This window comes from Mangifera indica, chromosome 8 (assembly GCF_011075055.1).
Source record: "Mangifera indica cultivar Alphonso chromosome 8, CATAS_Mindica_2.1, whole genome shotgun sequence".
NCBI lineage: Eukaryota > Viridiplantae > Streptophyta > Magnoliopsida > Sapindales > Anacardiaceae > Mangifera > Mangifera indica.
The window spans coordinates 3,939,567-3,954,236 of record NC_058144.1 but is presented as its reverse complement, the minus strand read 5'-3'; the positions used below and the strand labels follow the sequence as shown (position 1 = coordinate 3,954,236).

At 35.5% G+C, this 14,670-nt stretch overlaps 2 protein-coding genes and 2 pseudogenes across 2 annotated transcripts; 3 read left to right on the top strand and 1 right to left on the bottom strand.

Moving 5' to 3' along the window:
- Positions 1-371: 371 nt before the first annotated feature.
- On the top strand, positions 372-1,074 carry LOC123224094 (annotated as a pseudogene).
- A 392-nt stretch (positions 1,075-1,466) lies between these two features.
- On the bottom strand, positions 1,467-4,013 carry LOC123224093 (nuclear intron maturase 2, mitochondrial-like). Its single transcript, XM_044647620.1, has one exon. It carries the CDS (start codon positions 3,784-3,786, stop codon positions 1,567-1,569), a length of 2,220 nt encoding a protein of 739 aa, XP_044503555.1. The 5' UTR covers positions 3,787-4,013; the 3' UTR covers positions 1,467-1,566.
- Positions 4,014-4,514: 501 nt separating this feature from the next.
- Positions 4,515-5,774, top strand: LOC123223402 (UDP-glycosyltransferase 71B2-like). The gene is made up of 4 exons (XM_044646567.1): positions 4,515-4,541; positions 4,676-4,806; positions 5,320-5,384; positions 5,500-5,774. The coding sequence occupies exons 1-4, from the start codon at positions 4,515-4,517 to the stop codon at positions 5,772-5,774; spliced, it is 498 nt and encodes a 165-aa protein (XP_044502502.1).
- A 2,972-nt stretch (positions 5,775-8,746) lies between these two features.
- LOC123223755 lies at positions 8,747-14,663 on the top strand (annotated as a pseudogene).
- Positions 14,664-14,670: the final 7 nt, after the last annotated feature.

The window sequence follows — 14,670 nt, the reverse complement described above, 5'->3', positions numbered from 1 at the left end:
GAGAAGTTGAAATTTAATTTCACTTAAACTCGAGTTTAAACTAAGTTTTGAAATTGGTTTGATATTAAAACGGTCTGATTTTTGTACATACTATTTAAAATAACATTGTTTTAATTGATTTATATTGAATTTTTTAGATTTATAAGTTCAACGAATCAAACATCTTTAAAACTCAAATTTATGCTCAATTTTGAAAATATATCTTATGTTTGAGCTTAAGTTCAAACAAACTTGACTTAAATCTAGTGTGACTAATTATCACCTTCTAGGAAGCTTCCTTGAGCTAGGTACAAGCCAAATACACGACCATTAAGCTTATTTGCAATGTTTACTCCTTGTTCTCTTAATTTCTTCTGTTTTATTGCCATGAAACGTATGCATACGAAGCTTCCTTCCTTCTGATGACAAATTCTTACCAACAAAGCTATACATAACACACAAAGTGTTCCCACACAAAAACCTCACCAACCTTGCAAAATGTCGCATTTATCTTTCTTCTTCTTCTTCTTCTTCTTCTTCTTCTTCTTCATTCTAACTTCAAATTACAAAACCTTTAGTTCAAATGTTACATCACTCGATATACTAAACCAAACTTGTAGAACATGTGCTGATAGATCTATCGTCTTTAGCTACGATGTATGTTTAACTTCTCTCCAAACAATCCCAATTTGTCATGCCACTAATCTACAGGGACTCGCATTGATTGCTATGGAACTGGCTCTAGAGAACGCAACTGCTTCAATTTCAACTATAAATAAGCTGGTGACAAGCGGAACTTTGGGCCCTTTTGAGCTTGCTTGCTTAGAGGATTGCTTGAAACTGTATTCAAGTGCGGTAGTGACATTGATAGATGCTACTGGAGCTTTTTTGATAGGGCAATATGGTGTGGCCAATGTGTGGGTGAGTGCAGTTATGGAAGCAACAACGACATGCGAAGAAGGGTTCTCAGAGAGGAAGAAACGGAGTGTCCTCTGAAAAAAGAGAATTATAATCTCTTTCAGTTATGTGATATTGCATTATGCATCATCAACTTGCTTTCTCTGCATGTAAATTCTTAACTAAGTGTTTTTTGCACCCATTTGTGTAAGGAAATGCAGCTATGGTAGTCAAGAAAACGGAGGACGACTTGTCATTAGAGAACATAAACTTCCAAACCCAACCAAATAACTCTTGCAAATACTGAGACAGCAGAGGAGCAAATTCAATTATAAATGTACTTGTAAATATTAAAATTTGGAATTGAGTAATTGAACCCAACCCATCATCCCAAGCAGCTTAGCAATTCTTTTTTAAACAGACGAAAGACGGTGACAAAATTTAAAATTAGTTGAATAATTGGCAACTGCAGCATTTCAATATAATCTTTTAAACTTTGATAAATTTGTATTCCTTTTACAAATGTCACACAATCGCATACTGTGGTTTCCTTAAAACTTCTCTCTTTTTCATTCTTTTCAATAAGAAAATTTTCCTCTAAGGCAGTATGTTATTTCATTAACTTTGTAAAGAATACATTTGATTCATTTTTGCTTCCTCTAATCAATACAATCGCAAGAGCAGCAATTTTTACTCTTCAAGTGGAGTTAAAATAAAATAATCTTGCATTCCTGCAGCATGAAGTCCTCCACGATATTCCACTTCTTTTGACTTGTTATCAGAGTTCTCATGATTTAAGCCCAATAACAATTGCTGATCTTTGTCCACACTGCTGATACTACTCTTTACCAGGGAAAGTTGATCCATCACAATAGCATTTCTTTTGTAGTTCCAAACAAGCATTGAAATGTAATCCTGGGGTGAAACAAGACCTTGTTCTGTAATACAATTTCGTTGCTCTTCCACAGTTTTTGGATCATCAAGCTTTATATATTCAAGCAGTGCCTTCTCATGGTCAGGTCTCCAGGTGTTTGGGAAAGGTGAATAGTCGGTCTCAGGTACAAGAGACATTCTAGTATACAAAAGTCCATCAATTGATTCAACAAGCCCCATTCTCAGCAAATTTTGGTAATCAGGTGACTGCCCTTTCTTCTCTTTCAGAGGACGACTCAGATTCCGGGAACCAATTGTATAAACCTTTGCTCGTGAACGAAGCTTGTATTTTGCAGCATAAAGCTTTGCAAGTGAACCCCTTATGATGTAGGAACAAAAATTCACAATTTTCTTCCGATTGTCAGCATATCTATACCATTCAACCATCGTTGCCAACAATTTGTTCATTTGCGCATTTGTGTGGGCTTGAGTGGCATGAAACATTCTGAAACATGGCTGTGGATCTGGATCCCTATCACCCTTAAGAAAGTTCAACTTCCTAAATTGCTTGATGCACTGTTTCAAGCTAGCAGTGACAGACAAAAGAGTGCCCACACCTTTCTCGCTAATAATCTTCCCTCCAGTTGCTGTGTAGCGAAGGGTAGGATAAACAACTCTCCGACACAGCACATGGTCCAGAAACATTATACCCTTTGTTATGTGCTCAATTGGGAGGCTTTCATTGTCAAGCTTGAGCATATATCTCTGATCAACAAACTCAATTAGTTGCTTTCTCAAAGTTGCTGCATCGGCCCTTGGCCCACGGACACCAATCAAAATGTGACCTCCATAACGAACATAATCCATCTTCCTCGTCTTATCTGGCCCACTAGTAGGCACAAATTCTGGCCAAGACGTATTTCCCTGTTCAGCTTCCCCTTCTGGGCTATTCCATATGACATCAGTCTTCGAAGGTCGATAAAATTCCTTAATCTTCCCCTCCATCCAACGGTCCAATTCATCAAGACATATGTTTGACAAAAGGGGGCTAAGAATTCCACAATGCCCCCATGAAGGAAGCTTCTCTGCCTCCTCGGGAGCAAACCCAAAAAAGGTCTCCAACCAATAAGGGTCAGGCTTTGGCTCATCCTCTGCCAACACTCTCTTCTTCTGATACTTTCTCTTCTTCTTTTTCTTCTTCTCTCCCTCATCAACCTGACTCGTGATAACTGGTGTTACCAAAGCCAATTTCACCAAATCAATCACCTTCTTATCTCTCACATCCCTCATCAAAGCACCTACCACCGAACCCACCTTCATTCCATCCAAAACCGTACTCAAATCTCCCTTTAGATACCACAAGTACCCCGCAAAGTTCCTCCTAATCACTCTCAACACTGTGTGCGCATTCCTCCCTGGCCTAAATGCAAATGACTTCTGTGAAAATCTAGCCTCATAAATCGGCTCTAAAATCATAAGCAAGACCTCCTGTACTATCTTATCCTGGAATGGGGCTGGCTGTGTTGTTGTCAATATTGCCTTAATCTTCCTCTTGGATAAAGATTCATATTCAGTCTTATCTTTAGGCGATTTAATGAAAAATTGTAACCTAGCACCCCATTTAAACCTATTATCAAGAACAGCATTTCTCAACCCCAACAAATCCTCTAAGGCTGATTTCTGTATAGCACTACGAGGCATATACGCCCCCATTTCATCAGCACATACCTTTTGGTAAGCTAAAACCCACAACTCCAACCTACGGAGATGAGAGGTTAAATTGGTAACTATTCTATCAGGTTCCCGGAAATTCTCAATCCACATTTGTGAACAAACGGAGACACCGTCTTCTTTCATTAAGTTTAAAGGGTCATCGGGATCCGGCGTGCGCCTATGCACGGGAGAAAATGAAAGAAGGCGAAAAAAGGAGAATCCATTTGGCCTAGGGTTTAGTGGGTTTGGTTGGTGACATACAACAGAGATAGTATTGGAATTTGTGAGAACCTGATGAGTAAAAATGGTGAGGCGACGATACATGAGGAAATTTGGTGAAACTAATCGATCAATTTTTTTCTATTTTTATTTTCAGTGTTTTCAATTACTACACACTGAATACGGAGTTGCATAATTTAAGAACAAAGAGAACTTACTTGATATGAAACGCCAGGTGAAATTTCGAGCTTCTCTTTTGGGGCTCTGGGTTCAGCTCGATTACTGGTTTTCCAGAAAACCCTGGCTAAAACCCTGTCCTATATATATTATTATTTACCCTGGGAAAAAGCCTAAAACCATGTTCTTCTGATTTTCAGATATTGTCATTGAGCCCGTCATTTTTCTTCTAATTATTTTGTGTCCCATGACTTCATTTGTTTTTGCTTTCAGTAGTGTTTTCAGATTTTAATTTATTCCAAATAATAATAATAATAATAAAAAGCATGATAATATGAATCAAGCAAAAGCCCACCACAATGATTCATAGCGCAAATGTTAAACCATTGCAAAATTTACAGTAATTAGAGTTAAATTGCAATGGGTTGAAAGCAAAAGCCAAAAAGAATATAATTTGTGACATTTGTATCTTCAAAACTAAGTTAAGATATGATGTGTTATCTTGGTTAGTTATCATTAATTCAAAATAATTCAATCACAACACATAAAATGTATACCAGTTTTGTTGATTATCTAATGCATTATTTCACTACACCATCTAATTTAAGATTTTGTCATGAATGGAACCAATAAATCATGTAGGATAAGGTCACATCATGAGTGATCCTTTGGAAGATTATGCAGTCAGTTCTAAATTCTTAAATTGATGTACTCAAGCTGGCTGCTGGATTGATGCTTAGCATCTTTGGTTATTCTCTTGATTACTTTTCTATCTCTTGCTCTTATGTTAAATCATTGTTTAATGGTGGATATGCAGGCTCTGTTTCAAAAAATTGCTGCAGCATTGCCTGGAATGGAAACCCTATCTTCAACCAAGCAAGAAGACATGACTGATATGAATGTGAGGTCTACTACTGGAAATGCATCACAGTCCCAAATCTCAGTCAGGTGGATACTCTAGTTGATGCAGTCTTACCTTGGACAAATGTTATCTATAGTCCATCCAATTCTATTTGGTTTTTTTGACCTTGTTCCACCCTGGAGTGGTTGTGAGTGTAATCTTTGTAACACAAGCAGCTAAATTTTAAAAGGCAAGGAGAAAAAGACTGGTTGTAGTACTAAAAATGTGGTAAATTTTACCAGGCTTTGATTATTTTGACCCACAACAATAGAGTAAATATGGCTGGAGTAGGTCCACTATACCTTTTTTGCTTGGAAAACTGATTGCACATCGGCATATGCATGACTCTTATCAGGGACTTCAATTGAGTAATACTTTACACATTATTGGGTACCCTTTCTAATCTCATGCTGACTTGCCAATGCACAAGGAATTGAAAGAAATTGAGGTCGGCTTTGGTTAAATTGGTCTCTGTGCTTGAAGTTGAAATAATCTTCAAGTCCTCCTGGATTTCTTTGCATTTCTGCTTTTGAAATTTCAACAACTCTCAATATCCCCAGCTACTTTTACAAGCCTGGGGGCTTCACTTTATTTGTCTGCCTTCTAACAACAAGAATACCACACAGCATAAAATAATTTGGAGACGAGACTATTAACATCCATGGCAAAGCAGTTCCTCTGAGAGCAAAAGACTCACCCTATCCAATGCAGATTGCACTCTTAAAATTTACAACTTCCAGGAGACTGCCATTCAGAGTCCAAATCAGCTGGAATCATTGTAAATACAGTTGAAACACTTAAAGAAACAACTCTTAAGGCAATATTAGAGGGACTGTACACTCCTGGAGAGCCAGCTCCGCGAATTTATTGCATAGGGCCATTGATTGTGTCAAGAGATAAAAGTGGAAGTGGTGGAAAGAAGTATGAGTACTTGAATCGGCTTGACTTGCAACCAAAAGGAAGTGTTGTATTCTTGAGCTTTGGTAGTGTGGGAAATTCTCAGCTAAGCAGTTGAAAGAAATGACTTCAGGTTTGGAGATAAGTGGACTCAGGTTCTTGTGGTGCCCTTGTGGCAAAAATGCTCCTAGCTCCGGTACTCTAGTAGTACAAAGTGTCATGGCTCAAGGTAGGTGACATAACAGGGACTTATACTGACATGGGTAAGTATGCCTGGTTGTTGGTTTTCCTGAGTGTGTTGTTTATTGAGGGCGTTCTAATTACGAGGTGTCTACAATATAGTTGAGAAACATATTGAAAAGGGATTAGGTCGAAACCAATGACACAATATAAACATATGCAAGATTGAGAAAATAGAATCAAGACAAATAAAAAATTTTAACTCATAATTAGAGGTATCAATAGGTAGGGTTAAATCAGTTGTGACGTGACCCACAAGGCTTAGGGGTTAGGCCTAAGACCCATAACGTTAAGATGGGCATGCCCGAAAACTATATAAAACCCACGACTCGACCCTATATATATAGGATCGGGTCGTGTCAACTGGTTAATTTTAATAAAAAATAATTTTTTTATATTATAATTATTATTTAATTGATTAATTATTTTTTAAATTTTTTTTATAATTATGTAAATGATAATAGGCCCAATCAACCCTAAAGGCCCACAACCTTGACATAACTCACAATAATACCGAATTATATCATTTTTTTTTTTTTGTACTTTAGACTGGCCCTAATCCATTTACAATGTCTACTCATAACCACTATTTTAAAAATTGAACTGGACCAACCGGTTCAAAAACAGTTTATTTATTAAGTTGGTCAAACCCAGTCAAAATCAGATGAACTAGTCAAAACCGACTAGACACGTCAATTGGGTCAGGCTAAATAGAGGTCTGACCCGAAACACGAAAAAAAGTCTAAAAACGATAAAACCCCGAGTAAGGCCTATAAGCCTATCCGGTTAGGCTTGGAGCTTTAATATTAGATTCATACGTTGGTCCGACATTGTTTATAAAATAAAAATATTTTTTTTTCCTGCTTCTGCTCTTCTGCCAAATGGTCCTAATTATTGAAAATTGCATATCACATTCCAACATTAATTAATGAAAGATATGGCTCCTAAAGAAGTTATTGATTCTTCATCAACTGGAAAAAATGAAGTTAATTTGTTTTTATTCATTAAGCCACCTAAAGAAGCTAGCCATGGACGTTGTCCTCATATTACAATTGCGGTCTCAATACTGCAGCACACCAATTTCAAAATCACGAACATGGTCCTAATTATTGAAAATTGCATATCACATTCCAACATTAATTAATGAAAGATATGGCTCCAAAATATTATATATCTATCAATGTGTTAATAAGGGTGTTCATTTTTCAACCTCAAATATTCAAATGAACCCTAATGCATGCGTTAGGACAATCCTCTTTGTTGAAAGAATGGAATTACCCTAAACCCTGGTGACATCGCGCTATTAAAACAATATCTAATGCGATCAAAAGACATCGACTTAAAAAAATACTCAGTTATATCTTCAACACATTTTGCTTACGTAAAAGAAACTTAAAATCGAGATTTCCCAAATATCAAAGAAACTCTAATGCATGTGTTAGGGCAACCCTCTTTGTTGCCCAACATCCGGTGATATCTCGCTATTAAAGCAATATATAACGCGATCAAAATGTATTGATTTTAAAAAATACTTTGTTATACCTTTAACACATTTTACTCATTTAAAAAGAACTTAAAATCAAGATTTCCTATTTCCTTCGATTAAACTTTGAATTAATAAAATAAAGATTTATTATGGCCTTTAATTTTCCAATATTAAGGTTTAACTAGGATCATAATTATATACAATATATAATAAATATATTTTATTTATATTTTAGATTTTATACAGTATATAAATTAATTTACTTGTACTATATTATTAATTTATAATATTTTTTATCATATAATTACTATATTCCTTCATCACAGTGAGAGATTATAAATAAAATATTCGAGATACTATTCTCGGTTTTAATAATTGAAAAATAATTTATGTTTAAAAATTTTAATTAATTTTTTTTTAAATATTGATTAAATGGGTCGGGCCGACCAGATTAAAGCCCGACCCGACCCAATTAAGGCGCGTTATTATATGGACCGGGTTTTATATTTCAATAGGCTGGCCTAGCCCAAGGTTTGTTACTATTTGGGTCTCGGGCCCAACCTGACCCATTAACCCAATGAGCTGAGCCGGAGCCAACCTGACCCATTGACATCTCTGAAACCGACAGAATTAGGTTTAACTAAAATTTATGATATGTTTTGAAAATTTAATTACTTTTGAATAATTTGATTATTTTTTGTTAAATTGGATGAATTTTTAAAGGTTGTAAGGAAAAATAAGTTTAAAAATAAAATAAAAAAGAAGAAAAAAGTATCACATATTTATTAAAATGTCTTCTATAGATAATAATTTGTAGAATTATGTTTTTTTCTGTATCATAAAATTGAGATATTTTTTATTTTAATTATTTTATTAAAATCAAATGAATAATTGTTATACCTTAAAAATAATATGTTTTAATCCTTATAGGTGTAGAAATCCTAATTGATTTTATTTTTTATAAATTTTTAAACAAAATATATTTATTATAATTTGATAATAAATTGAACCAACTAATTTTCAATCAAACTATAAATCAGTGAGACAATCGATTAGTTACCACTTTGAATTTAAAAATATTGCTCATAACACAAGGTCTTATGGTGACCATCTACTCTTTATTTTCTCATGTCAAAGAACTTAGTTGTACAAAATTAGAATACATTGGCTTCACAAATAAGCTACAAGTGCTCCAAAAAGATTGGCAGTTACGAGAATCTTGCGCACGACACGGTCACAGAGTTAGTGTACGATAGCACGCAGAAAAAGTCCGCCAAATCCAAGATTTCAAAATCTTTCAAACGTTAAAATAACAGTAACCGTCACTCTTCAACTCAAATTCAAATAACCTGCTGGCGTGTCACCTTTAAATTATAATAATCTACGCCAAATTACCCAGACCAACATCTCATTCTCGAGATATTTTAGGCCCACATTCCATTATTAAACGAAAAATTAAAAATACCTCAAAAACAGCGAAAATAGCTTTTCTTCTTCCACTCTGCTACCTCTGCGTCTCTATCACGAGCTTCGTCATCTTCTGTTCTCTAATTAGCCGTTCCAGAAATACAAATTCTGATAGGGTTTTCGAAGAGAAAGAGACTGCAATGGCGACGATGGAGAGCTTGATAGGGTTAGTGAACCGAATACAGAGAGCGTGTACAGTGCTTGGTGACCATGGTGGCGACACTGCTCTTCCTACTCTCTGGGAGGCTCTTCCCTCCGTTGTTGTTGTCGGTGGACAGGTTTGTATTGTTGAATGTTATTCAATTTTGATTTTTCTATTTTTTGATGTCAATGTGATTGTTTCTGGTTTCTCTCTTTCTCTTTCGATTTTCCTTTTCGTATGTATATATTTGAGAACTATGAAGGATGCATTTCTACGTTGAGGATACTTGTTAGGTGTAATTTGAGTGAGTGTGATCGTCTTGGTTTGATTCGCCCGTGTTTTAACGTCAATGCAGAGTTCTGGAAAGTCGTCAGTGCTGGAGAGCGTTGTTGGACGTGATTTTCTACCCAGGGGATCCGGTGAGAAACTTTGAAATTTGAGTTTTTGGTTTGATTTTTATTTTTCTTTTTTTTTTTGTACTGAAAAGGTGGAGGAATATGAGGGGAAAAAAGTTGACTTCTCGTTTTTCTTTTCATAAGAATATTAAATTTAATTCAACACAAGTCAAACTATTGATAGAGGCTTTTAGGCTTTATTTACCAGATTTTTGCTTCAAATAACCGTTGTATTTTATTTTCTCTTTATCGCCAAACTGAATTAACGAACTCAATTAAGATGTTAAATCTAACTTATATTTGTTCAAAGTTCTTCACTATGATATCGTCTGAAACTGAAAGATCTTGGAAATGTAAAAAAGAATCTATGATTTCAAAAAAGTTATTGTAGCAAACAAATTTTCGTGATTTGTGGACAATTCTCAGGGATTGTGACGAGGAGGCCTCTGGTGCTTCAACTGCACAAGACAGAACCAGGGAAACAGGAGTATGCAGAGTTCTTGCATTTGCCAGAAAAAAAGTTCACTAATTTCTGTATGTTATTTTATATGGATGTTATGATATGACTGTTTTTATAATTTTTTATTCCTTTTTTTTTTTTTTTTGCCTTTTGTGATGAGTTGCTATGATTTATTTGGATAAAATCCATGAAATTTTGAATGGTTGTTATTCCATGTCTTGGAGTCAATAGACCATTAAAGTCATAAGAGGGGAAAAAAACGCTTGGCTAGACTTTCTTCATTGCACATACGGATATTAACTAAAATTTTGACTCAAAAGTTCAAGCTATCAGGTGAACGTCTGGCTACAGTAGAAATGTTTTTGTTTGCGGCTCCCAGCCACTGTGAGATAAAAACTTAGTATAAAACCATTGTAGACAAATTAAGATTCAACTCGATTTAAAAGAGCTCATTCTCTCTCTTTCTTTTCCCTGGCCTTAAGTCCTTAACTGATTAATTTTGTTGGTTTGGCATATGGCTACATTTAATAATAATTGCTGGTTTGCAAGAAAAGTTCTTCTAATCTTAGTGAAAAGTTTTGACAATATTTTCTTTTCTATGTCATTCTGTCATGATAATGATTAGATGTTCATAAATTTATGCAATAACTTTTAGTCTCTACTTTCTGTTTTGGTATTTCTAATGTATCACATTAGACCAAATATTACATCAATCATATATGTAACTTCCTAGCCCAGTTCTCTTGGTAGTAAGCATTGCAATCTCTAATTGCTTCTTACTTTAAATTTATGATGAGAAATGGAGATCTAGCATCATTAATGCAGTAGGTACATTCTTTTGTTACATTTTGACAAAAATAAAGTGCAATTGGAACTGGCAATTAAAATTCAAATCCTTTCATGCAGCTATGGTTCGGAAGGAAATTCAAGATGAAACTGATAGGGTGACTGGGAAATCGAAACAATTTCTCCCATTCCTATTCATCTTAGTATCTATTCCCCAAATGGTATGGTTTAAAATTTGAGATGGCAAGTGGTGTACTATACTTTGATTCAGGTTATTGTTGGCTATTTTCTCTTATGATAAGGGATCTATCATTGACTTATGTTATTGACTTCTTTTTGTCAGTTGTTAACTTAACCCTGATAGACCTACCCGGATTGACGAAGGTTGCTGTAGGTACAATCTTTATGCTTTCATTCTTTCTTTATTTCCTATTAAAATTCATATTTCATGGCTTGAAGTTCTTCATTATATTTGTGAAATTTTTTAAGTTAGAAATGTTTGTTTATGGCAGAGGGGCAACCAGAAAGTGTTGTTCAAGAAATAGAAACAATGGTTCGTTCATATGTTGAGAAGGTAATGAGAATAAGTTTTATATCTGTTGAAAAGAATTTAAAGTGTAGTTAAAATTTGTTGTTATATGTTAGTGTTTTGTCAGTGTTTTGATTATGAAATTCTTTGTATGCTCTATTTTTCTTCCTTTTTAATCTACTGATATCTTTTCCTTGGATAATAGCCAAACTGCCTCATTTTGGCAATAACTCCAGCCAATCAAGATCTAGCAACTTCTGATGCTATCAAGCTTTCTAGAGAAGTGGATCCTACCGGTATGCACTGTGCCTGAATTAAAAAGCTTATATGATTGTAATGCCGTAACTTTTTTTTTTTAACTTACTCTTTTCTTACTCGAGGTAATATTTTTCTGTCTCAGGTGGAAGGACCTTTGGCGTGTTAACAAAGCTTGATTTGATGGATAAGGGAACAAATGCTTTAGATGTGAGCTCTTAATGTGTTAGTTCAATTTTGAGCATTGGAAAATGTGCAAGCATATATGATGCTCTTTAAATCATAATAGTGCATCTAGCAATTAGAGTGGAAAAAGGGTAACAAGGAAGATCTATGTCTTTTAGTTCTAGTTTAAGATGTTACATTCTAAAAATGCGGAAAACAAAACCCAGCATATTTCATTGTTGATAGTTGGACATCTGGCAAATTCATGGGTGTAATATAATTATATTATAATTGTTTTACATCTTGTGACTTAATCAAGACTTCTTTTGCCGGGTCTGCCCAAAATGGTTTGCTAATATAATGTACTCATACTTTGTCTTTACACATTGCCACTTTCTTTGGATTTATTTTGCAAGTTTCATTGTTTTCCTCTAGCACCTTGATTTTTATGTTGAGTTGGCATTCTTCCCCCCTCCCTCCTCTATTTCTCTCTTTCTTTCTATCTTTAATGCACACTCAGCCACTCTTTCTCTTCCTTTGTATTTTTTGAAGATTCTTGAAGGCAGGGCTTATCTTCTTCAACGACCTTGGGTTGGAATTGTAAACCGCTCACAAGCTGACATTAATAGAAATGTGGATATGATTGCTGCTCGGCGGAGGGAGCGTGAGTTCTTTGTCACTAGTCCTGATTATGGACACTTAGCCAGCAGAATGGGCTCAGAATATCTTGCAAAACTTCTCTCTAAGGCATTATTTTTTGCTTTATCTATTAATTTTGCCTACATTTTATATGTGCAAGCATTTCTTCTTCCTGTGGTTTTAGAGCTATACATATAATTGCTAATTACTTGGTTAAATTAATTTGTTGTCAGCATTTGGAATCTGTGATTAGAACTCGCATACCTGGCATCACATCTCTAATTAACAGAAGCATTGATGAACTAGAAGCAGAGTTGGACCATCTTGGTAGACCAGCTGCTATTGATTCTGGGGTGAATGGTTTATCTATTTGTTCATTATTTATGATGTTGGGATAATCTTTGAGATAGTGATTAACCATTTTAATATTATTGATATCAGGCCCAGTTATACACTATCTTAGAGTTATGTCGTGCATTTGATCGGATATTCCAGGAGCATTTGGATGGAGGGTATTGTGAACCTCATTTCTTCCTGAACTAAATATACTGAATTTTTTTTCGTACTTTGACTTGAAACTATTTTCCAATTTACTGATTTTCAAAGTGGCACACTCCTAAAATCTGGGAAATATTTTAATTACGTTTATTTTTGTGAAACAGAGCTTTACATGAACTTTGGACTCGCCTATAAATCTACTAGGTCCTTGCAAGAATGGCCATAGTATTAATGCTGCTATCTAATTATACTTTCCATTTTGTTGTTTTCCTGTTCTATTTCTCAGAAGACCAGGCGGAGATCTTGTTTATGGAGTTTTTGATAGTCAGCTTCCTGATGCTTTGAGGAAGCTTCCGATTGACCGCCATCTGTCAGCTCAAAATGTGAGGAAAGTGGTTTCAGAAGCTGATGGGTATCAACCTCATTTAGTTGCACCTGAGCAAGGTTATAGACGGCTCATCGACAGCACGCTTGTCTATTTCAGAGGCCCAGCTGAAGCTTCCGTAGACACTGTGAGTGCATTTTGCTTTCTCTTCTTCAGTAAGATCCCTCAGCTAATGGGTGACTGGACTGATTCTTTGTGTTCAAGACATTTAGCTCTAGGAAGAGAATTACAAGCTGTAAATACTTTTCAAGCCCCTCATGCTGGTATAAACAAAAGAAATAAATGATAAGCTTACAGTTATCTAGAAACACTGAAGTGGAGTCATCAGTGCAAGGTCAAGAGGGCCATCATTTGGAATCTTGATCTGATCTAAATAAATGAAGTCAAATGAGATCTTGCTAGCTACTGGAAATATACTGCTTTTTTAAGTAACTAATCCTGATGCCTTTTCTATCAATTGGCATTTGAATTGCAGGTTCACCGCATTTTGAAGGAACTTGTGAGAAGATCAATAGGAGAAACTCAGGTTTACAATTATGAGATCTTACTATTCTTAGAAGCAGTTTTCATATACTAAGGTTAATGTGTAAGTTGATTGCTGAAACTTGGACAGGAGCTGAAGCGCTTTCCAACTCTTCAAGCTGAGATTGCAGCAGCTGCCAATGAAGCATTGGAGAGATTCCGTGAGGACAGTAAGAAGACTACTTTGCGGTTGGTGGACATGGAATCCTCATACCTAACGGTTGATTTCTTTCGGAAACTTCCCCAGGATGTTCAGAGGGGTGGAAATCTAACTGCCACATCAACAGACCGTTACACAGAGGGTCATTTCCGCCAGATTGGATTAAATGTTACCTCCTACATTGCATCGGTGGCTGAGACCCTTAGGAATGGCATTCCTAAAGCTGTGGTACACTGTCAAGTGAAGGAGGCCAAACGGTCGTTATTAGATCACTTCTACACACAACTGGGCCAAAAAGAGGTACTCAGCAATTTTTTCATTCTCTCTAAATTAACAAAACTGTAATACAAATTCTATGTTAACACCGTGGAACCAAACATGAGATTATTTAAATCCAGGTTTTTTCGGTATACTCTGATTTTGTTAGTATCAGTGCCAACTTATCATTCGAATTACTTTTAAATGGGATTTTCCATGATAACTTTAACGAAGACCAAGTCTACATAGGACCAAATATGTCTCAAAAGTTAATAATGTTTCAAATCCAGACCTTAGACATTTGCTATTTATTTGGATTAGGTTTTACATATCTGTTTGTTTCTACTGGACAGGCAAAGCAACTCGCTCAGTTGCTGGATGAAGATCCTCGGTTGATGGAAAGGAGAGAGCAATGTGCCAAGAGGCTTGAGTTATATAAGTCTGCTAGACATGAGATTGATTCTATCTCATGGATCGGATGAAGCGAATTGTGAATTACAGGAAATACTAGAAATTCTCAGTAAAACAGTATGACAGACAGGTCATGTTATCTGGATTTGGAGAACATTGTGGCTTGCTATCATTTTCATATCATAAAATTCATGGAAACTTGTCCTTGATTGGATT

Bases quoted from the DNA above. Each gene is read 5' to 3' on its own strand.
- LOC123223402 (XM_044646567.1), top strand. From the start codon at position 4,515: ATGAGTGATCCTTTGGAAGATTATGCA. The intron at 4,542-4,675 runs GTCAGTTCTAAA...GTGGATATGCAG, and splicing joins ATCCTTTGGAAGATTATGCA to GCTCTGTTTCAAAAAATTGC. The intron at 4,807-5,319 runs GTGGATACTCTA...CAATATCCCCAG, and splicing joins CAGTCCCAAATCTCAGTCAG to CTACTTTTACAAGCCTGGGG.
- LOC123224093 (XM_044647620.1), bottom strand. From the start codon at position 3,786: ATGTATCGTCGCCTCACCATTTTTACTCATCAGGTTCTCACAAATTCC.